General features: G+C 43.8%; 1 protein-coding gene across 1 annotated transcript; it reads left to right on the forward strand.

Annotated features, from left to right (window-relative positions):
• Positions 1–3,672: 3,672 nt before the first annotated feature.
• On the forward strand, positions 3,673–23,119 carry klf13 (Kruppel like factor 13). The gene is made up of 2 exons (XM_069686154.1): positions 3,673–4,446; positions 16,786–23,119. The coding sequence occupies exons 1-2, from the start codon at positions 3,969–3,971 to the stop codon at positions 17,106–17,108; spliced, it is 801 nt and encodes a 266-aa protein (XP_069542255.1). The 5' UTR covers positions 3,673–3,968; the 3' UTR covers positions 17,109–23,119.
• Positions 23,120–24,476: the final 1,357 nt, after the last annotated feature.

Here is a 24,476-nt window from a genome sequence, read left to right on the forward strand (position 1 = left end):
CTGTGCTGTGTTTGGCTAGTCACACTATTCACAAGGTCGCCGTTATATGTTTTGATGTCTTACTGCTTATTCTCAGTGGGAATTCCTATAAACATAGAGCTGTGAAGAATCGCTATCAAGTCACTGATTTTGATTGATAAGCAACTGCAACGTCATGGCATAGTGAAAATTCAGTAGCATGTTGAGCCACTTTAGGCTCAAATCAACATATCTGATAGTCAACTAGCTAACATGAGACGACAGCTCAAGTTAGCATGCGGCCAGTTCCTAGCTTACATTACTATTTGATAGTGTTACAGGATAGGACAAGAAAGGCATAATTCTAGTTAATCGTCTTGTTAGCTAGGAAGTATGCAAATGTTAGCGGTTGCTTATGGTAGCTAATGTGCCAATGCTAGCTGTTGTTTAATTTTGGCTAAAGGTCTAATCATTAAAAAATAGCTAATAATAAGCAATACATTTAGACATTTTATACTGTATCATGTATCATTATCAAAGAGTAATATTAGCAGGAAAGTGTCGGATTGCTAACATTAGCTGTTATCTTACGTTAGCTAAAGGGTTATCAAATATCGTATTCACCTTAAAATATGACCAAATGTCCGACCAGAATTTCAATATCCCCTTTTTTATAGTTGCTGTTACCCAGCAAAAGGCTGTTTGAAACCAAAAGCCAATGTTGACCTCATATTTTAACCCAAACTCTGATCTTTTACCAAACCTTAGATAGCAGTTCTGATGCCAAAACCTTACCCAACCAAAGTTGAGGCACCAAAACTACTTTTCGAGGTATTGGCACCAAAACTACTCGTTTCGGCTTCAGAAAAGAACATGGTAGAGGTTCAAAAATAAGTCAATGTGTACACAGGACAAGAACAGCGGTCTCCTGTAGTCCTACTCCTGGGTGAAAGACTGTTAGTAAGCACATGTTAGCATTTAGCTCAAAGCAGCAATGTGCCATCCACAGCAAGTAGCTAGCATGGCTGTGGTGTTGTGAAAATACTGATTATTGTTTTTTAATATGAAAGTTTTGGGAGTAAATGTTTTCATTGGCCAGCATTAAGAAAAACAACACTACACACATCTGCCAGCAGATTTCGTGTCAGACTCGATGTTTCACCAAAATGTGGGAATCGACATCGGGTCATGAGCCAGAGGTCAGCACACTCCAGAAGAAGAGAAAACTCTTCCACCAGTCTAAAGCCTCTTGTGGTGGTTCATGCTTTTATAGTTCTTTGTCTCTTTCTTTACTGCCTTGAGAGCCCGGCCTTGACACGACAGCCCCGCCTGATTGTTGTCGTGGTCAGACTGTCCTGTGCTTTAAGAGGATCTCTCCCATTACAAACAGAAGTGAAGAGGCCAATCAAAGTGCTGTTCCTGCCTGAGAACTTGCCAGACAGTGTGCTGTTTGGACACCGGGGGCTGGTGCTGGGATTTGGGAATGTACAAAAGGTCTCTTGAATCATCACACTGCTGCAGCTACAGAGGGAGACATCTCACATTTTGTTTCCCTCTGAGTGAGATTTTTTTTTTGAGTGATCTCTTCTACAGCTGCATGTTACCTTTGGAGAGGCTCGGTTGAATAAGCTGCAGCTGATTTCCTCACTGTCTCTTTTGGCCTTCTTGTGCTTGACACCCAGTGGGAGTTGATAAACACTTGCAGTTTCTACACAGCTCTGGGAAATAACGCAGTGAAAGAGGAACTATGCCCTCTTGACGTGCTCTTGTTAGAAAAGATCACCAAAGCAGGACATGAAACACAAGAACACCCCGTTTTTGTGGTGAAAGAATATGTAAAATAATACAGCCAGATGGCCTTCTGAATACCACACAGCCTTGCTCACGAACACTGGGAACTTTCTAGTGTGGGCTTTTGTGCGCAGTGCTGAAAGTGTGCATTCATTCTCACAGGAGAGCATCAGCTGCTGCAGGAAAGCAGGTCTGATTCTGTATTGGTGGAGTAAAAATTAAAGTGCTTTCATGCTCCTAATCTGAGACAAACGCATCCATAAAACTTCTGTGCTACAAACAGAGGGGTTAATTTGGGTTCATGGGGTTAACAGGGACATTCAAGCTTGTCCTTGCTCCTAATCAATAGCATCAGCTGGTTTGTTTTCTGCCAGGACTTTGCAGCCGCTGATGACATGTTATTTTCCACACCCGGCTGCTTTCTGTGTTTGAAAGTCTTCAGTTGAAAAGTAATAAAAAGTCGACTTTTTATGGATTTAACTCCGTGTGTGGAAGTACAGTCCAACCTAACAGCTGTAAAACAAGCACCGTGCAATAAACGATTGTGTTAGAGTATCAAAACCTTCGCATTGTACTGCATTGACTCTCTCCTCCCCACAATGGTGTCTCTTGCTGGAGGATAAATAGAAGAAGACATGGCCGGTGGTGGCTGGCTGGATTTCAACTGGCAGAGAGTTGCTCAGAGGATGGTTTTGAGGTACAGTCAGACTTCTAAAGGGAGGCTGCTATCTTCCAAAAAATGTGCAAAAGGAGGATGTTACTTTGAGAATAATTGACTTGAAAATAGGTCATATTTATAGAGCGTATTAGACTCCTGGATTTTTTTTTTGTTGTTGTCAACACCGCAGTGCAAACATGATGTAACTTTTCCCTTTCTGTCTTCATATATTCATTTGTATTTTCAAAATAAGTGTGCACTACAAAACAAAACTGTTCACCGTGGCAGTATAAGGCAGAATGTATAAGTTAGACAGGAATTTTAACAAGTGTTATCATATGTTACCTGTCCTGTTTACACCACTATCCCTTCTTTGACTAGGATGTAATTAAAAGGCTTTAGAGGCTGTGAAGAAGACGGATTTTGCCTGTGTGGGATCTCAGCAGTCTAAGCCAATAATTTGGCAGTTTGAAGCGTTTGAGCTCTCTGTCTGCTGGCGCACGGTCTCATTGGCCAGGAGCCCCAGAGTGTGCCGATCGCTCCGAGAAGGTGACACAATAATATTCAAAGTATCAGGGACATCTTGCATGATGGTGAGCTGCAGCCCACACTGCAGAATAGTCAAACCACTTGCACTTTTGGAAAAAGTTATTCTGTGCTATGTGATTTGTCATTTCCTCATTTGTGATTGGGTTTTATGTAACAGAGAAAGACAACTTAATCATAAAATGTAATACTTGAACACTGATTTTTCCACCATCTTAATTTGTATCTGCAGCTATTTTGATGATCAGTTAATCTTTAAAATTCCAAATATTCTCAGGTTTGAGCTCCTACAATGTGAGTATGGGTTGCTTTATATAATTCTTTTAGACAAGAACATTATTTTGATTTATTTGTTATGCATTTTCAACAAAATATCTGCACGTGCATTTAGGCGTATATGCAGGATGCTGCAGAACAGAGTGTTCCTCCCCCACCACATCCGTCCCCTTTATATATTTGTGTTTAATCCCATGTCCTCATCCGAAAGGTCTCCGCAGTACATAATGTGTCGCATGTGAGATACATCATCTGAATGCATGGAGGCAACCTGTGGTGAAACTTCCAAGTAACTCGGCTGGTCGGGTGCATTAGAGGACACGCAGTACCCAATGAATGAGCGGCTGCTCTGACGATGCTGCCGAGCGCTGCCGGTCGACACGCCCCCAGCATGGATACAACCAGCAGGAACAGGCGCTCAGGAGACACACTCACTATGCTGGAGAGTGTTTGGAGCCGCGATGGGAGTTAACACATCCAAGTTTGTTGAGGTCCTGTTACCAGCGTCGTTGCACTAAACAAAGACATTTGGTTTCCTTTTCTCTCTCTCTGTGTCTGAGGGGGCTTGTCTGCGTTTTTGTCCGAGGCGTTTCTCTCACAGGATGTTGATGATATTGGAAAGCCGGGTAAGATCATAAAGTCAGTTCTCTCTGATGAGAACCACCTCCTCCTCTCCTCTCCACACAAAGGGAACCACGGGAACTACTTTTTTCTCACACGCCATCATTTTCTTTTTTGAATGTCATTAAGGAGCAGAGGGGGCTGTTTCAAAGACAAAATGGATCACTTTGCAGCAGAGTGCCTTGTTTCAATGTCCAGTCGTGCAATTGTTCACGCGCCTAAAGGGAATAGGGAGATTAAACCAGAGATCCCGTCCTCCTCCAAGATCGGAGAGGAAATCAAAGAGCCTTTGGTGAGAGATAACTCCTCTCTTTTTGTGGTGGCGCGGATTCTGGCGGATTTTAACCAACAGACTCCCAACAATGTTGCCGAGCAGGCAAAAATCAAGGATGAGAGCATGCCGGATCTCATAGATGATGGAAACTCTGCCACACCTACCACCATCTCCGATCCTTCGCTCAAACAAAGAGGCAAACGATCGCGAGGTCGAACTGAGCAAGAATCACCTCAGAAAAAGCACAAATGCCACTATTCAGGTTGTGAAAAAGTTTATGGCAAATCATCCCACCTCAAAGCCCATCTAAGGACACACACAGGTCAGTTTCACTGGATGCAAATGTTTGCTGCTTTAAACATGACATATTGTTGCTTACATGAGAACGGATGGGATTATTAAACCCGAGAATACTGATAAGACGTGTGGTTTCTTCCACATTCAAAAAGATCTTCGTACAGAGCAGGGTCATGACTTCTGTGTTTCATCGAGTCGTGTATAAATATTCACCGATCCACCCTAGATGGAAATATTTGGCGCATAAAGTGCAGTTAAGGTCGGAAATGGTGCATAGTTTGATAATTACATTGTTCCTCTAAGTTCTGTGAACTTTGCGAGATGTCCTTTTAATTTCGGCGGAGGGAGGGAGTCGAAAATAGTGCCACTCCCACTCAAGTCCGCGAGCTTTGTCGCTGCTTTCCTCTTGCACCCCCCTCGCCTGCATTGGACAGTGTGTGGGCCTACAGAGCGAAACTGCGCTGCAAATGCAGAGCAAATTCGCACAAATCAGATTCCCAGCGGTTTTCTTATCGCGTCCGTTTAGATTAAGTTAAGTTTGTTTCACGGCGACATGAGAAAGACCCAAAAAAAACATCGTCCATAACACGTAAAGCGCGCATCGCAGAAAAAGCCAAGTACGCACTAACACGGACATGCAAAAAGTTTTCAAGATCACTTAGGTAAGCTCCATGACCCGTCACACTGCAGAGCGAAAGGCTTTCAAACGCGCCCCGGATCAGCGGTGCGTTACGTCTGTCTCTCCTAACGCGCCATACCTCCATGTTTGCTCTTTGCATTCCGCAGGATAGGCTACAGAAAAGGGGGGGAAAAGACGTAGATCGAGTCAAATTGGGGGGTAGATGAGAGCTGTGCAGTCCCCTGTCTGCCCAAAGCCCTTTGTTGTGATGTGCCACACCCCCGCTAGACAGACTGCCAGCTGATCTGGCCAGCAACAGACTCAGCTAGCTGAGCCTCGACTGAGGAGCCTCTCCTTCCCTCTCTGCTCTGTAGACTGCAGCTCTCACCCCCTCTCTTCCCATCCATATCCTCCTTTCTTCTCACACACAACAGAAAGAAAACACATCTCTGTGGATCACATGATAAACGTCTTTTGTTAACCCGATCCACACATATAGATCATATATGCACAAAGACACAGCTCACACAATTCCACATAAGGAACACCTGCTTGACATTTAGCCCCCTATTTTTTGCAACATGCACCCCTCATTTGTCTCAATATAAAATCTGTGACTCTTACAAGGCTTTTCTTTTTGCCTGCCTTTGTGTTACCCTGTGTGAGACCTAAATCACAAGGTTTATTATCCTTCAGAAGAATTTAATGTGTGTGCCATATGTGATTAAATATCAAAACATAAATATAAACATGTCAAGACACAGAAGGCCTGTTATGTAGATGGTGGATAACCTTGCTGTAGAATTGTCTGATTTGACATATGTGTCAAATAAAGGTCCATAATATACCTTCACCATTATTCAGATATTCTCCTTCAGGTAATAAAATGCCTGTGTCTGCTGTGTGAGTGTTTTTAGCTATCTTTGTCTCTTTGCCTGCTAAGCCTTTTCTTTCTCTTGGGATACAATCTATATGTCTGGCTTTGTGATTGGTTTATGTCCCATAATTTCTGATAAAGAGGACAGTTTTTGCTTATTTGATTGGTTAGTCATGGAACGTGAGTCATCTCAGTTCAGCTGCCTTGTCTCAGCCAAACTTGCAGCAGTGCTCTCAGAGAGCACACGGTGTGCTTCCCTGTGTGTTTTCAGTGCACCCTTATTGCTCTGTATTAGCCATGCCCTTGTCTCTTTGCCTATTAAGCGTTTCCTTTTTCGCCTGCCTTTCTGTTTGGATATGCTCCGGCGTCTGGCTTCACGATTGGTCTGTGTCTCATAAATTCTGATAATAATGGCTCCTTCTGCTTATTTGATTGGATAGTCCCAGAATGTGGGTCATCTGAGTTCATCCGGGCTGCCTCAGCCAACCTTGCAGTGCTTTCATAGAGCCAGACTCTCGCAGTGTGCTTCCCTTCAGCCCCTACTAGCAGAGTCAGGAGAGAATGGATCCCAGCCCAGTCAGCCCCGGCCAAACACCGCTATCTAATTGAGGGGGGGAACACTGTTATAGACACTACACAAAGAGCCAGGGACTCGGCGTCCTCACTTGACTTCTGTAACGCCCAAAGCTTCATCATCCCTGCTTTTGCAATGCTTGTGAGTGGGATTCATCAGTGTTAGGGAGCTGAAACCTGAGCTGCACTGTGTTTCTTATGCCATGTCTACAGCACATAAAAATCAATCACATTTACAGGTTAAAATAAACTTCACTCAGTAGTCATGTCATGTAAGAGGTGTCATAATTTTCTATTTTAAGAAAGATTTGATGTTTTAGGGCTTTATCACATCTGCTTCTCATTTCTACAGAAAGAGTGATGCTTTGTTTCATTCAGAATCAGTATGAGTATAATGTATGTCGTCTTTTGCAAACTGCTGTTAAGGGTCAGTTCCTATAGATTACAAATGACCTCAGCCGTGAAGACGGTTCACATTTATTTGTTTGGGTTTAGAGATCTCTGATTGTACAACTTTTGTTGTACAATAGAAATCAATAAAGGTTCATTTTCAGTGTGCAAAAAAAATATAGATACTGAACAGTCAATGTGTTTCTGTTCAAACGTACCAAGGAAAACTCTCAGACCTACTATGAATAGTTTTTGTTAGGAAGTACATAACTGGGAATTGATTTAAAGGTGTTAAAGGTGGAGACAAAAGCTCCATTTCACCAAGCAGTCAAGGTGACTTGAGTTGTTGGACATAAAAATGGCTATTTTTGTTTCCATTGGAAAAAGTTCTTGTTGGTACCATTAGTACCGATCTGTTGAGGTGGCTACCACACTTACCCAGGACTCAAAGATGGAACAAGATACACTACAGTCCAATGATTGGTCAACAGAATCATTACTCCTGGTCTAACAATGAATTAAATGCACAAACCAGCCATTTTTAAATGGTCTGATAGCGACCAAGTCTCTAAACAGCCCCCGATCCAGACGACCCATTGTTTACTGTATCGCAACACATTTTGATATCAAACACCCCAAAAATCCACATTTAAAGTGCATGTAAGTACAGGTTACATGAGGTTACAATGCTGAATGTTTTTGGTGGAAATGGCGCTTAAGTGGTTCCATGTTTTCTTCCAGACATGGGAGAACGTGCAGAATTTAAATCGCTCATTAAACTGCATTGAGTTTGATGGCGAGGAATCCACCATAGTTAAGGGGTCTAAGGTTACCAGACAGCTTTTGTCTGATCTCCCGGTGTGGGAGGTGGGGCTCCCCTTGGACACATATACTTATCCCGCTGTGTGGAAAGTGCACTCATGTAACACAGATAAACTCAGTTATAAGTGGAACTAATGAAGGTCATATAAATTTACTTGCTTGGGATTTTTTCTCAGCAGTAGTTTTGTTTTTTTTGTTCCTTTTCAGCTCTTTGTCTTAAAAGCATAACAGACTCTAACAATGAAGACCAACTTTCCTGAGAGGTGTCCTGTGTTCACAGGGTACATGGTGTTCTCTGTGAGTCCTCATTACTCTGCTCTGGTCATGTCATGCACACCGCCATATCCAAAGGAAAGATGGCCCCTGACAAGCTCATTACAAGTCATGTCTTCTTCAGAAAGAACAGCCCGGGCCTTCTGTGCCCCCCACAGCTGGGCCTCACAAAAGGCCATCTTGTCAGTGTGCGAGACCTATTTGAAAACCATTTTGAATCACAGGGAGGAACAGGGTCAATGTTTCTCAAAGACAAAGAGCCTAATAACATATTTTACAGTTGGTTTGAGGTTTTGTTTCAACCTCTTTGTGTTCTGCTGGGGGTACCTCTAATGCTATGAGGTGGGTGCAAATCCCTGTCCTAAAAACTAACTGGCACCACCTGGCAGCACAGTCCCACCACCACATAGACCCAGTTATTCATGCAAGCTTTCTATTTTCAGCCAAATAACTGTGGTTAATGACACTTTTTTAAACGTGAAATTATCCCAAATTCCACTTGGAAAAAAGAAGCAGTAGTCACCTATTATATATTCTGCGTCTCTGCCAGTGGTTTTATATTTGGCAGCACTGCTACACAGAGTGCCCAGTGTTCCTGTGTGGCTGGTGGCGATGATGAGGTAGCAGGGTGGAGATGGGGTTTTCCTGCTCCTGCTTGAGCCTGACCTTGGCACAGTTATGGGTAAAAGTTCTTCAGGGGCACAAAAGGTCAGTCTGTCTACCTGCCACGAGGCGGATTTCCAGCATCCCACCCATTTAAGCCACATCTCTCCTGACGTCTAATACAAATAATGATGACAATTTCCATTTGTCCCCATTCTGGTGACATTACAGAAATTATGTTTCAGTGGTTTGTCTGTTGGGACAGTCCACCAATTTGTTCCAGACATAAATATCTCAACAATTATGTGATGAATTACCATAAAGATGCATTGTCACCACACTTTCTGATTGGGATTAGTGTTTCCCAGGTGCCAAAGCCCAATAACTTTAACTACTGTGTCGCTATAAGACTGAAATTTGTGGTTTTGATTGAAATGCTACCACAACTAATTGATGGATGTTTAAAAATTCTACAGAAATTCCCTTCGGTAAGAATTTACAACGTTCACAAAGTGGCCATTTTACTCTGACGTCAGCTCAAATGCTGTTGTAATGTCCTGCTTTTTTGTTACAGGCTTGAAGTCGCTTAAATTTAGGGTAGCCGATAAATCATTATCGCTTCACCGCTTCTCCATTTTTCAGCAACTAAAAGAAGATAATGATTTGTGAAATCCAAACATATTTGATAGCCCATTAGCTAAGGTCAGACAGAAGCTAACGTTAAAAGTCACCAACCTACTAGCTAGTTAGCTAGGTAGCGGCTGAAAGCTCATATCTCATGTCTTGATCGTTGCTTGTGTTGTATTAACTCTCAGATGTACGTCGCTTTGGACAAAAGCGTCTTCAAAATGAAAAATATGAAACTGTAATATTACCATTTGTAAATTGCTACCGTACACGCAATTTCTTAGCTAAGATATTACTGGCGGTTTTTACTTCCTAGCTAACGTTATGTTATCTAGGAAGTGGGGAAATACCACCAATAGCTGTCAGTTACTATCACTTTAATCCAAGATGATTAACAGGGAAGGCTACACATTACTTGCAAAACATCAGTGTGTTCATTGTCATTTTGAACATGCTAGCATGCTGACATTAGCATTTAGCTTAAAGCTGAATTGATCCTAAGAACAGTGTCACAGAGCAGCTAGCATAGCTTTTCTTCTTCCTTAAGAGAGGTTTTCTTCTTTAAGAGAAGCTAGCCTTTCTTTATGTGTATGGCCTGTTCAGGACATGTAGCAGTAAAGTATGTATCCAATGAAAACAAGGTATTAGTTAAATCTACTTGATCCGCGGGATGTAAATAAAACTGAAGCGGAGCCACCATCTTGTCTTTTCTAATCCTTTGATGCAGCGTTACTGTAGCATGAAAGACATCTCTGAGGCGTGTGCTGGTGCACATGCTGTCCATATGCTCTCCTACATGTTCAGCTGACAGTAGGTTAGTTCCTCGCTACTGTTGGAATATAAAAAAGAATTAACTGTGATTTAGCAGCCAGGCATGCATGGTGGACACTGAAAGGCCCCTGTCAAGCAGTTCCCTGGCTGTGTTGCTTTCAGTGGCCCACAGGGCTCATGTATTCTTTAGTTAGCTCTGGAGTAGTTCTATAAAAGCTGCTCTGTCTCTTCCCCCACCAGTCCCTCCCACCTTGCTCCAGCTTGCAAAGCAAAATAGGTGCTCGAGCGTGTTGTGTTGCGAGGCCGAGCCCAGGCCACGGCTCAAGGCGTGGTGTTGATTACCCGCGGCAGGAAGAGAGGGATACAGACCTGTGGAACACTGCATTTTTTCACCTCCACTGTTCAGAAACCACCGACCACATCTCGCATGCAAGGGAGGGACCTGCAGCACAAAGAGGGAGAATATACAGTGCAGCAGGGTGGGGGTGGGGTTAGATAGCAGGATATACACTGTCAATGCCCTCCATTGATGTAGGTCATTTATTCAGCTACATCTGCAGCTAATCTGATTAACGTTTGAAGGGCTGTGACCTCTGCAGCAGAGAACACCACTGTCAGCCCGGCACTCACAGGGTCCCACGCGAGAGATCGACTCTGACTGTCTCCACTCTTCAGCTGAGCTTAAATAAGAGAGGAATGAGTGAAAATTGCTGTGCAGCTAATGTCAGAGGGAGTGTTTTGTCTCCAGCCTGGTTGTTTATGTTCCCTAAGGTATGCGAGGTGTGTCCCCTCTCTCTGCATGATAAATCAGAATGTGGCAGACCACGACACTCTGGGGTGTGGCCCTCAGAAACAAGATGAGGAGTATTTTGTGCAGTCTTGGGGAGGGGAAAGGGGCAGAATCATTTTCTGCGAGACATGAAAATATGTCTCCCTCCGTGTATCAGGTATAACATTGGACAGCTGGCGTTATCTGCAGTCTGTATCTCCTCTTATCTCAGGGTAGTGAGGCCTCTCAGGATCGAGCAGGGCTATGTCTCTTTGTTTTGCACGTCTATCTCATATGTGCTATAGTGTCAGACTCCATCAGTGGAATGAGCTGGCATTGTGCTGCGTGAGTGAGAGTCACGGATGGTGAGGCATCCCTGCTCCCACCTGCTTTTTCGCAGACCAACTGTAAACACCCATTAATGTCTGCAGCTGTTTGCATGTCCTTAGTTAACCAGGCTTTAAGAGATAAGGAGACTGCCTGCAACACATCAAGGCTGCAGGTTGTTTTAGCATGCACTCAAGGCTGAAACAGAGTGCCCACTCTAGCTAATTGAGCCAAATGTGATGAGCTGGTCAATGCAGGCGAGCTATCCCTGCTTTTCCCTTAAAGAGTTAAGGGGATGAAGTAATGCATGGCTAAGTGTGTGCAGGAATCAGACCGTCACACTCGACCCCGCTGCACGTCTCCGGGTGAATGTCAATAGTCCTTTGCAGCGCAGACCAAGGGGAGTGAGTTACGGTTAGTACGCACAGCCTGTCCGATTGAAATGCATTACAGGAGTGTCTCTCCTGCTGGGAGCGAGGCTGCTGCTATTGTTCACAACCTGACAGCTATAGGCCCACAACGGGAGGCAGGCTATTCCACGACAAAGCAAGGTCCCTCTCAATAAAGACAAAAGATGATTATAGATCATGCGTCCTGTTTTCGGACATTTCCCCTGACAAGCTTGGACCAGTCCTCATAACGAGCCCCTGACCCACCTAAGGGTCTTTTATTGCTCCTGGAGAGACGACTTAAACAAACACTGAATTTACAATATTGACATGGCGGCCATTTTCCTCTGAAGTCACGCTCAGGGTGGGAAGCTCAAATGCTGTTCTACTGTATATCACACTGTTGCGTTTCAGGCTGTAAGTCCTATAAATTTAAGGTATCTGATACGTTGTTATCATTTAACTGACCTCCCAATCGATGGCGTTCTCTATGAGTCCTCATTACTCTGCTCTGGTCATGTTATGCACACCGCCATATCTAAAGGAGCGATGGCCCCTGACCAGCTCATTACAAGTCATTAAAATGATGGAGGGAAATCTGTCCTTATTTCAAGTTTAAACATATTTGATAACCCAGCTAGCTAGCTACAATAGCTAACGTTAGCATTCAGCCAATCACTAGCTCATATTATCGTTAGCGAGGAAGTGGCTGAAAGCTAATATTACTTTGGCAGTTTTGGCAGGAAAGGTGTAAAAATCTTGCTAATGTAATGTTAGCTAGGAATTAGTTTAAAGCTAACATTAGCTGTTGTCTAAAGCTGCTTTCCCACTGGTCAAAAAAACCTGCAAACGCGTTTGTGACGTCAGACGGCGACGCAGCAGAAAAGAGACCAACAGGAGTATACTCCACTGGCAATGGGAAAAGATACAATCTGCATCTATAAGCGGGTCTTCTCGGGTCTGAAAAACCTGCATCAACACGGTAATTTCGGTGGGTACTAAACAGGTACTAAACAGGTTATCAGATATGCTGTTTTATTTAGAAATAAGGCCTGATGTCCCAGATGGCAAGCATTTACTACCTTTATAGGATTGACAAACTGGAACACAGCATTACAGCATTACACGAGCATTTGAGCTTCCATGATGTCAGAGGAAAATGGCCGCCATGAGAATGTGGTATCTGCAGCTTCTTCAGGGAGCATGTTGTATTTTTCTCCTCGCAGACTTTGTTACTTCTTTGTAGACAAATAGCCACGTAAACTGTTTCTCTGATCTCAGATGTGTTTCAAATCAAGCGGTGCCATTTTTTTTCACTCCGCACACCACAGACCTTTTAAAGCCTTTGTTGTTATTTATGCACAAGCAAAGCCTGCATGTACTGCTGTGTGAACAGCGGAAAGAGCAGCAGCGGTAGCCTCAATGTATATTCAGCGTAGCGAAGACACGTTCGTGTTTATATCCTCTTGGCATGATGTGATGTTGCGTGTAGAGGGAGAGGCTGGGTATGCCTGGGTTTACTCTGATGAGGGACTCTGCAGTCATTTTAGTATTATCCAAAATCCCATGAATGGTTGTCTGCTGGCTCCCGGTTGGTTGCAGGTCATAGTCTGTTGTAAACATGCAACCAAATTACAGGACTGTGCTGAGCCCTGCCACTGGAGTTAGTGGTGCCGCACTCATTTCATGTTGCCAAGCTGACTCTTAGCCAGCGCTGAAGTGAGGTATAGCTCCAACTTTAATGAGCTGTGATCCACAGTGTGACTCCAGTTTTACTTTCCCTGCTTGAACCGTGTGCTTGTGAATTTCCACGTGGGTTTAGTCTGCACCTCGTTTTTTGTTCTGAGCTCTGTAAAAGATATTTCCTGTTCTGGTTCTCACTGTGCACACCGAGAAAACTTAACTTCAAGGTGATCTCTGATGCTTCCACAGGAACTTGACTTCTCCCCCCTCCTAACCCTGAAGAGCTATTTACTCTAGCGCTCTCATGGCACGCTCACATGCAGGTTTTAGTAGTACACTGTGTGAATTTGGCCCTTGCCTGGGGACACACGAGGAATGTTATCTACTCGTGTTTGAAATGCTGGTAGCTGGAGCAGGTGACCGAGCTGAGTTCCAGCGCTGCTGCTGCTCACGTCAAAAAGGAGATTTGATCTCGCCTTTTGCCGACAGCATCTCTTACACCCGGGAGAGCGACTCAGATTCCTGTTAACCCCTCCTGCAGAAACTGAGGAGCCAAACTTCTTAGATATGAATGAGAGAAGAATAGAGGAAGAAGAGCAGAGATGAGCTGTTTATTTACTGACCCAGTGGCCTCGGAGAGAACAGTTATATAACAAGAGCACCTGTGACATAATCACATCTCCTTGGAGGGGGGACACTCGCGCTTAGTGGAGGTACAGTTTGTTGCATGATGTAACTCACTTACCGGGTAACTGGGTCACTGTGTTCGTTAGGGAAAAGCTTCCCTCATTACGCCCCCCCTCACCCTGTGCAACTGACACATTCTGGGAAATACAAACCACACCTTCCATGTGGACGCTGCCAGAGACGCGATGAACCAATCGGCTGCGCCTGGCGTCACGAGCGGCACAGCTCCCCTGCTGTGACAGAACTGGAGCTAGATGGGAATGAGAGTGGGGTAAATGGAGTAGCTTGCAGCATTCCTCTTTCAGCAGAGAGATGCTGAGTAATAGCTGCAGTCTCCTGAAATATCTCTGAGAGTGATATCTTCCAACCACGCAGGGTGATAGCCCCATCATCATTTCCACTCTGGATCAAAGGGCTTCTTCCCTAAACCTCCCCAAGTTTGCAGAAATTGTTTTCACTGCCATCATGGAAATACCAAAATGATAAACTGGGGCATTGCATGTTTATTTATGAATCTTTCAAGGCTGACATTAAAGCAGCAGGGTTTTTATACATATTCATACTGTTGACCTAAAAGCCAAAAGCAGTTTAGCGGGAGGTGAAAATGGCGGAGCTCTTAATTCTGCATTTCTAAGAAGTCGCAGAGCTCTAAATAATTTGCTGCGCCTCGGTGAGTTGCTGTTGGATACCTGATGCTTCCACTATGACTGCATTACTGTATCAGCGCAGTTAGACTGGATATCTCAGCCCAGCTCTCTGGTGTCTGGTTAAATATTAATGTTGTTGGATACGTTACACTGGTTACTGAGCCTTAAGCAGTCCGCAGAGCTAAGCTCTACTTTTCAGCCAATAACTCAGTTTGCAGTGCCAGGTGGCAGCGCAGGCTGCTTCTCTTGCTAATATGAGGTATGAAATCAGATTATCAGGAGTCTCTTCAATGGGATTAGTGCCTTAAAAGTTAAACTGTGTCCTTTTCTCCAGGACGGAAACAGGGTCAAACAACCTCAGCTCATTTTTTTTATGAGTTGAACTTCAGCATGGCAGGTGGACTGCTCCTTTGTGTGCTGGCTTCAGCAGCAGAGTGAGAACAGTGGAGAGATTTGGAGGAGAAAAGGCTCTCGGCCTGAATGCAAATGTCTATATGTCAGTTACAGAGTTTACATACACTGAGCCCTGTATGAGCCCGCAGGAACCGTTGAGGGCAGGGCACACCGAGTTTGTCTGGAGCTGAGGTGAGGCGTCAGAGGCAGGAACACAGACCGGGCTGTCTAGACTTGCTCTGTCTGTCTGCATGTTTTGTAACCATGCAGTATATGGAAGGGGGAGGAGGGGGGGTGGGGGACGGAGACTAGTAGTGCACTAAGTTCTTGTTTTTTGAGACTTGCTGGCATCAGGTAGCATGTGAGTGTTTGAAGCTAAACAGCACTGTTTCCATTGTGGCCCTGAGGGAAGGCACAGAACAAAGAGAGCATTTCCCGGTGTTATGTGCTCACTCGTCATGCCACCCATACACGTCTTATCATCCACTCCTTTTCATACCTCAATTCCCCGGAAAAGGTTGACGCACATGACGATTGATTATTCATATTCTTGGGAAAAAGAACCGCAGCGTTAAAAGAATACATCCTGCCCTTCTCTATAGCGCTGCAATGTCATGCTGGTAAAATTAGCTACTGGATGTGGCTATTGTCAGGCAGAAACCCACTGAAATGGAAGTAAATGGAATACAGTATTAGACATAGTGGCCGGCGGATGCAGAGCGCGGCGTTCAGGCTCTGTGCGCGCTGTTTCCACATCAGAATAGAAGGAAACCACAAGATATATAGAACCATCTGGCTTCGAGTAGATTTGTGTCAAAGCCCACTTTTATTGCCTGATGGCGGGGGAAGGGTGTAATTTTCCCATGTGCCGAGTCACAGATAGTTGCATGTTGGAAAATGGGCTGGGTAACCATTGTGAGTGTGATTAGCATCTGGAGCTTAGATAATTAAGCAGTGTCTGCTCCTCCAGCACAGCGCCAAATTTCTAGCTGATTTACCATAAGTCCCATGGCTCATTCACTCCGCCTTTTTCCTCATGCTTTTTCTTTTTTCATATTTCAACGATGCCTTTCCGCAGTTTTGATATCCTTCCCTTTACTGACCCATCAGACAAAGCAATAGCTTGTGATTAATCTTCTTCCTTGATGACTCAGAGTCTGCTATTTACAGAGAACAGCACGGTCTTGTTCAGCAGGCCTGGTCTTTTCCACCAAAAAATGTCTTCTGCTCGTGCATGGCAGTTTTTCACGACTTGTTAACCTGTAAACACCTCACAATGAGTCACGTCTCTCGCTGCGGTGAGCCATTTTGGTACATGGTGAGCGCAGGAATACGAGCACTTCATGTTTCATTTGTTCAATGCTGCTCTCACTGACACTCTCAGTAGCCTACTTCTGAAACGCCTGATATTTAAGGCTGCTTCTTTTCTATGCTGTGGCCCCTTGTGTGAGTTATAGCCCCTACTAAAGCACACATACTGTACATTCCTTTGCAACAGTTTTCTAAGAATAGTTTGAAAGATTTATTGTATTTATCTGCATTTACGTTGGGGTTGTCCTAGACTTTCAACAGCCATGCACCCATTCATTTAGTTTCACTTTAAATCAAAGTTTTTTTTAAGTAGGTCAAAAGTATAAAGGCTAAAACATGTAAAACATAAGGGAAAATTGTGCAAAAATGTATAAAAATAAGGTGTCTGACGGGCGAACACGCTGCAATGGTCCAAAAGATATCTATTAGGAGATATGAGCCGATCATTTACATTCAAAAGGCCCAGAAAATGCAACAATGGAAACCCGCTGCGCATAAAAAACATGCAAGAACAGTCAGAGTAAGCAAGTTGTCTAAAAGAAAAGATCATTGTTTGACGTATTTGTGTGATTAAACATCTCACCGTCCCTCTGTGTGTCACAGGAGAACGGCCTTTCCCGTGCACCTGGCCCGACTGCAGTAAGAAGTTCGCCCGCTCCGATGAGCTCGCCCGCCACTACCGCACCCACACAGGGGAGAAGAAGTTCGGCTGCCCGCTCTGCGACAAGCGCTTCATGCGGAGCGACCACCTGATGAAGCACGCCCGGCGCCACTCAGATTTCCAGCCCGGCATGCTGAAGAGGCCCCACAGCGGCAGCAGCAGCGGCGGCAGCACCACGCGTCCCAGCTCCCTCAGCGACTACAGCCGCTCGGACGCCTCCAGCCCCACCCTCAGCCCCACCCTCAGCCCCGCCAACTCGCCTTAAACTGAAACCCAGTCGCACTTTCTGCCTCTGACCTGGGAGGCCTGTGTTTTTGTCATAACACTTGTGTTGCACAGTTGTCAGCAGCCCCCCTCCCTTTGCTACTCCTGCGCTTGCTGTGGTGTACCATACTGTACATAACTGCTTATTGTAGTGCAATTACTTGTGCGATCCTAAAAGAAGGTAATGCCTTTCCCAGATGGCAATATTTACATTCTGTACCATATGTCTGTATTTTTTTAGCTTCTGATCATGGCTAGTTGTCCAATGTATGTTTGCAGTCAGCTAAACAAGGTGAAGAAGAAAAAAAACAGACACCCTGACAAGTCTTATCAAACGGCTTCTTTTCTTTTGTTTTTTTTCTTCTTGTTTGAACGGGTGAGGAGAAGGGGTACACACACACACACACCTCAGGATCGAAGACAGTTGCTATTTCTGTAATACCACAGTACTTCACAGTACTCACATTGACTGCACAATATACTCATCACTTTACTCTGAAATTCAACAGGGGTTGAATTTTACGCCCTTCTCAGGGATGGCCTTGTTAGCTTGAAAGAATGAACACGGTGAAGAGAAACATACATTTATAGCAGCCTTACACTCAACACAATTTGCACTCTTTGTTTTTTTTTTTTTTGGTTTTCACGTTGGAGGAAACTAGCTCTTCGCTCATACGGTCAATCGTACACAGGACGCATGTTTTATGTTCTCCTGTGTGTTCTGGGGGTTCATATGTAATATAATTGCTGTTTGTTAAGAACGCGACCCCCCCGAACCCCCACCTTAGTAAGCAAAACGCATCCTCAACATTCAGTTGCTGTTTCACTGGGTTAAATACGTGCTTCATTAAACAGCAGTGTGTACACTGTGTAAATCTGCACTGTAGGAGGATCAGGATCATACTGGGTTAACCGTTTTTATAAATACACTCAGCTAAAGAAACTTTAGACCCTTTAAATAGAGACAATGAAGTTTCAAAGCAGCTGTTTATGCTTTTTAAAAAGCACCGTATCATCACTATTAACGGACACAAAGGGACTTTAGTTGGAACAATCCATCTCTGAAGCACATAGGAAAAAGAACCAAAGACAGGAGTGAATGAAAGCTTTCTTTTCAGTCTTGTAAGCCGCCCTTCACTGAGGCCTGAGGCTGGTTGGTTGGCAGGATCACAGGTAGAGCCAGACAGCCTGCTCACTTCCCTCCCTCCTGCCTTTTGTGGCCTCCCCTGGAGGAAACAGCTGCATCCCACAAGAAGCCATTCACAGCCCGCAAGAGGAGTGCTAACATGCCATTCCCGGGGAGTCCTCCCTCCCCCCAGCTGGCTCTACCTGTCCTGTTAGAGACATGCGGCTCAGAGGCAGCAACATTGCGTAATGTTGCCTAACTTGTGGGTCAAACGTAGGCCACAGCGTTTGGGCAGAGCCGGGCTGGGCTCAAGCATGGCGTGAACAAAGCAGCTATCTACGACAGACAGGCAAGAGGGGAGAGGTTTATCATGAGCCGAGCAGTGCGGAGGAGGAGACACCCAGGCGCAGACACCCTCGTCTCCTCCTTTTACCTCCCTCCTACTGTAGAAACCATGAGGAGAAAAATGGCTGTAATTACAATGTGATCCAACCTGTAGGGTAAAGACGACTGTATGAACAACAGTACTACCTAGACAAGGCGAGCAGCGTGGGTGGGATTCACCCAACTCCATCCTAAGCACAGGGAGAAATCCTCCACAACTGCTGGAGAGTCAAATTTCACAATGCCAAGGAAAACTGTCGCTCCAGAATCACGTCGACGTACTTTCAAACAGCTGCTTTCAAACTTCTCTCTCGCGACAACGAGGGGGCTTTTAAACTGTTGTAAAAACATGTGAACCAAAACGAACATATCAGCAAAGCGCAGCGCTCACCAGCCTCACGTCGTCCGGCCTGTGAAGCTCACATGTCCCCCGTGAGAAAGCTGACTTGTGTTTTCTAGACAGACATGCCTCAATAAGTCAGGCAAAAGGCACAGTAAACCTTCCATGCAAACGGGCACCGCTATCAAAACTGCTGCAGCCCCCGCCAGTCTGTGTTATGCCTACAGTTTCTCTTAATGCTTCAGCACTACGGCCGGATATAGCTTCATGCATGTATTCTAGGCCCTGTCGGACCCCTCCAGACTGTTGTCATCACGCTAGCTGCGACCCACCAAACAACTCGACCCACTCTTGCCCCTGCAGTCCCGTGCTTCACACTACATGCATGTTAACAACGTCGCCTTGGAAGCGCTGAGGCTGTTTGAGGCGGTCTGGCAGGTGTAGGTTCATGAATGGCCGGCCTTGTCCCTCGTTCAGCACAGCGGCCATCTCTCTTTAAAGCTGTGAAGAATCAGCTCTGTCACATCCTCCAGAAAGAAAACCCTTATTTAGATCCGATGCAGTAGTTTCCTCCAAACACCACAAGATGTTAAAATAGTTTCCAGGCTGCAGGACGACACTTTGAATGCCACTGATCAGCAGCTTAGCGAAAGAAGCACTGAGAGGGTTTTACATTCAAACATGTCTGAACAGACGTCTTCAAATCGCTGTAGAGCGGCTTTTTGTGGTGTAATCCATAACTCTTTTTTTTTTGTCATAGTCAATTTTTGACTCAGTTTTGTAAAGAAAATCTTAGTAGCTCGCCGTCAAGCAGGTTTAATGAATCACTTCTTAATCCATAATCTGCACATTTACCTCAGGGTCAACATCCGCAAAGCAGATATGGGACAGTTTGTGGACTAACATCAGTTGCTGCACAGAAATGTCCGTCAGCCCTCCTCCTCCTCCTCCCTCATGTTCCTGGGTGCTTAGTGCTCACTGCTGGTCAGTGTCCCGCCACACTGGAAACACAGGAACGCCTCCGAAGGGGCCTAGCTCCTGCCTATAACGTCTTCATAACATCCTACAGTTGTGCTATAAGCGCTGGGCACTGTGGAGCTGTTGTCAGTGTAACGCCCCTTTAAACGACCTTTGACCCATAGTGTCAGCGGACTTGCAGTAGGCGACAGGAAGCTCCTACCATCTGAAAACAAACAGACTGTGACCGTGTAAACAACCCAGTCCATCCATGCAGACTGCAGCAGTGACATAACAGCCTCCACAGGCAGAGTGTCTCATAACTTTTATTCTCACTGTACCAAATCTACTTGAATAATTCAACACAAAAGGCCATTGAACACAGTTTTGTACATGTCCATTTTTACTGTACTTGCTTTTATTGTCAAATGATAATTAACCTCTATGGAGAAAGGTCTTTTTTTTGTTAATTTTTTTCTAGATTTTCCATTGTCTTCAGGTCATTTCAGCAGCTTTTCAGAGTTCATCGCAGCATAATGCTTGACTGTTTTTTGTCGGACTGTTTAAAGGTGCCGTATTTGTTAAGAAACGCCCTGTTTGTGGGGTTCACCCCTTTAATCAGAAACACTTTACACTCTGTTGATGTCAGGATGCAGGTTCGAACAGGTAGCCTGCCATCCACAAAAAAATCCTCCGTGTCAGAAACAGAAAGGATTGTTTTTTGGGGGTGACGATAAGAAAAGGAAACCTCCTGACCTCTTTGTACGACTATTTCAGATGGTTTGACTCATTTTCTTTATGATTTAGAAAGTTTTCCATAAGAATACAGACCACAGCATTGTGAGTTAGCAATGTAGTCAGAATTTTTCATGTATGCTTTTTTTTGTCTCATATGAAATGTTTAAGCTTGTATATTTCTTTTTTTTCAAAAATCATACCTCTGGAAATATTTGACTTCTGTTGTACCTTCATATCTTTTCGAAACATCCATCATGTAGCTTTTGTTTGCTCGACGAGTAGCACAAATCGGTGGTTTTATTTGTCCCTACTTGAATGAAGAAGGAACGAAAGAAAGAACGAAAGAGAGAGACTTTTTTTCTGTAAAAAAAACAAAACAAAACAAAGAAACAAAAAAACACTGGGCTACATTTTATATAACCATCCCATGTTGTCAGGGTCCTGCACATCCTTGTAAAGTCAAAAAGTAATCTTTCCAGGAAATATTAAAACCTTATTTTGTATTTTATGTTACAAGAATATTTAAAACATCCTTACTGAGCTCCACACTTTGTCTTAGTTAAACATTTTTCTACGCGTGGAATGATGTCAGCTGTAAATTACTACGAAACTCCGTGTCAGCATTTTTTAATCCAAGTGTAATCTCAGCCAGATTACAGGTTCGACGTCTGTTAGAGAAAAAAGAGATGCTAACAGTGTACCAGTTACTGTCTTTTTCTGCTAATTGTATAAATACTTTAAAGTGAATTGCCTAGTATGTAAAGAACTAACATTAGACGTATTTAAAAAGGTCATATTAATTACACGAATATATCACCGATCCGACCGTCTCAACTGAAAACATCACGACTGATCTCAACGTACGAGCATGATCGATGCAATTATGTGCCAAAACTATAATTGTAACTTCATTAATGGGTAAAAGAAAACCACCTAGCTTCTTTCAGACATTTAACAAACGTGTACAGTTTTATAAAGTGTGACATGTTTTTATGTGATGTACAGTAATATTTCTTTCCTGCTTTATGTAAACATTTGGATTGTGTAGCTTTGTTTTCATTTGTTATTTAATTTTTTCTTCTTCCTTTATTTTTCGCTGTACAATACTCAAGTAATGTATGATGGCTTATTACAGGTATTTTTGACATCTTAAAGATAACAAACGCCCGACCATTCCAAAGGATTGAGAACTGCATTTGCTATAATTGTGCTGCTTACATGGACCCGATGCATTTTTGTAGGTTTTGAACAGTAGTCTGTCTCGACTGTGAGGTTTTACACGTTGTGAGTTGTGCACAAGGTAAGTCTCTCATTGTCAACATTTCCCGGGTTTAATCTCTCCTTTCTACTCGTCAGGCTCTTTGTGCAGGCTAAGCCAATTCGAATGAACAACATACATGCAATATTTGACGATACTCTTATATATAAGCTTCAAAAGACAAGGAGCATGTTTTCCCTCTGGACACAATGCCTGTTTAAGGATCATGTTTGAGAGGCAGCCATGATGGGAGAGATTGATCTTGAGCGGTGAGAGGGAGCTTTGAGTTCTCGCAGCTCATCAAACGCTCCACAGTTACAAGTTGTTACCAAAGGCTTTGAAGGGAAACATGAATGTTGCAGTAACTTTGAGCCTAACCCAGTTTGGCTTCAACTTTACAGGCTGTAAGCGTCGATCGATGGATGTTGTGCTTAAAATGGACCTTTTTCTACATCTCAAATAAGCAACTTTTGTTATTTTTTAGAAAATAACTTGAATGAACAAACATTTAATCATACGAGCAAATATAATTCTGAAAGATTAAAAAAAAAACAAAGACAAGAAACAGAAGAGACTGAGTGAGTGGGAAGATGCACAATGACAAAACGTCTTTTGCTCAAGCGTTGGATATTTTTGCCCTCGAAGAAGGATTTGTCTGTTTCAGTTTAATGAATGACCTCCCTTCGATGACAGAGAGCCTCTCACCAGCCTCCTGGTTCTGTTTCCTGTTCCTGTTTGTCCTCAATGTACCTCCTCAGTGTAATGTCGCTCTCTTGATACCTCTGTGCGTTTCTCCTCTGCCCATCACCATCAGTTGCCTGTTGTAGTGACTCCATGGTGCTGCTTCCCCTCTCAGCACCAATATAATCTAATCTGTAAATAACTCTTGACTCAGCTATGGCCAGTACATCCAATGACCTCACTCTAACCTTCAGGTTTCATTTTCTTTTTTCTCTCAGCAAACCAAAATCACTACATTCAAGTATTACAGTTGTACAGTTCCTCGGACTCAACATGCATTCAATGTGCTGGTCTTAGCTGCTCTGCTGTACCTTTTTATGGCATTATTTTTTACATGTTAGACAATATATTGTGACCATGTCCTATGCAAATATGAAAAATAACAGATTGTTGAATAATGTATGTTGTCATAACTTGTATGCATGAAATAGTGAAGTTTACATTTGGAAATAAATTCATAAAATAAGCAGCTACAACTTGTTTTGTGCTCATTTCGTTTGCTGTTAAAATGACACTAACGATGCTAACACAACTTGATGCTAACACAACTTGATGCTAACACAACTAGATGCTAACACGAAAGCTTGATTGTATAAACAGACATGATTTTTAACATATAAATTGGTAAACTTAAGAGCTGCTAGTCGGGGGATTTTGTTGAAGCTAGCTGTTCCCCGCTGTCCCCGTCTTTACGATAAGTTTAGCCAGCTAGCTGCTCGTTGTAGCCTTAAAGGTTTTTTTGTACCAACCAAATCTCAGCAAAAAAAGTGAATTGGTGAACTTTAGAGGTTGTAAGTAAACTTTGTTACCTGCGGTCAGAGCTAAGCTAGCTGTTTCCAGAGGCACAACGCACTGATATACCCCACTACTTCTGTGTTAGTTAATAGTATAAACCTAGGTTACATGAATTAACTAGCTGGATTTCTGCTATAGTCTTTATGCTTAGCTAAGCTAACCAGCTGATGGTTGCAGTAAAAGGGAACCCCATTGGGTCAAACTGCTCCTTTAAATCCTTGAACTACCAGTAATGTCAGATACATTAGCTAGCATTAGCCCCCATGAGCTAATTGTCCCACCAAGTGAAGCTGTAGAGGCTTAACACTTGAGTGTATTGAACTGAACAAGGTTGGGTTTGTTTATTTTGAGAGGAAGAATGTGTTTCTTAGATTTTAAAGTAACTTCCTGTTCAATGGTAGAGTATTTTAAGCTACATCCGATGATATATACCAAAGAAAAGGGTGTGATTTTCCACAGTTAGACAGCCTTATCTCATAAGCTTGCAGTGTGTTTCTGTGTTATTCTTGCAACAGGAAGTACACCTTGTTCCCTCACTTCACCCATGCAAATATTTACAGTAACTGCTGGGGTATCAACAAAGGGTGGGGCGCCAAATGCTGGGGACTCCTTCCTTCCTCATTGAATTGCAGACAAAATAGACTACAATATTGTGTGATTTTTCCTGCACAAACTCTGTGCACTTGCAACTTCAGAAGAATGGATGATTCACTACAAACTCACACCGCCCCCTGTGCAAAGAGTACTTTCAACAAAGCTAAGTTTCTCCCTCCATCTGCATTTGCTGTTCTACAAAACTACTGCCAACCTGCTTTTCAGCCTCTCTTTAGCTGAGTGCACCCACCAACGCCAACAGAGATCACAGGTGTGGCCTTTCCCGCTCACAATGAATCACACGATGTGGAGAGAAACAGGAAGGAAGGGAGAGAAACGTAGGCATTAAAATTCTTGATGAGGAGCCTGGTGTTCTCCCTGCTCAATCTGTACACCTCCTGTCTCCGGGCAGGTTGGAGCTACCAGCACACCATGC

This window comes from Semicossyphus pulcher, unplaced genomic scaffold, assembly GCF_022749685.1.
Source record: "Semicossyphus pulcher isolate SPU_LCO1_2020_fin unplaced genomic scaffold, fSemPul1.0.p SCAF_8, whole genome shotgun sequence".
Taxonomy (NCBI): Eukaryota; Metazoa; Chordata; class Actinopteri; order Labriformes; family Labridae; genus Semicossyphus; species Semicossyphus pulcher.

What these genes read in the sequence shown, in the direction of transcription:
- klf13 (XM_069686154.1), top strand. Translation starts at nt 3,969, where the DNA reads ATGTCATTAAGGAGCAGAGGGGGCTGTTTCAAAGACAAAATGGATCAC. An exon ending in CCATCTAAGGACACACACAG is followed by an intron (nt 4,447 to 16,785) that starts GTCAGTTTCACT and finishes TGTGTGTCACAG; the next exon opens with GAGAACGGCCTTTCCCGTGC.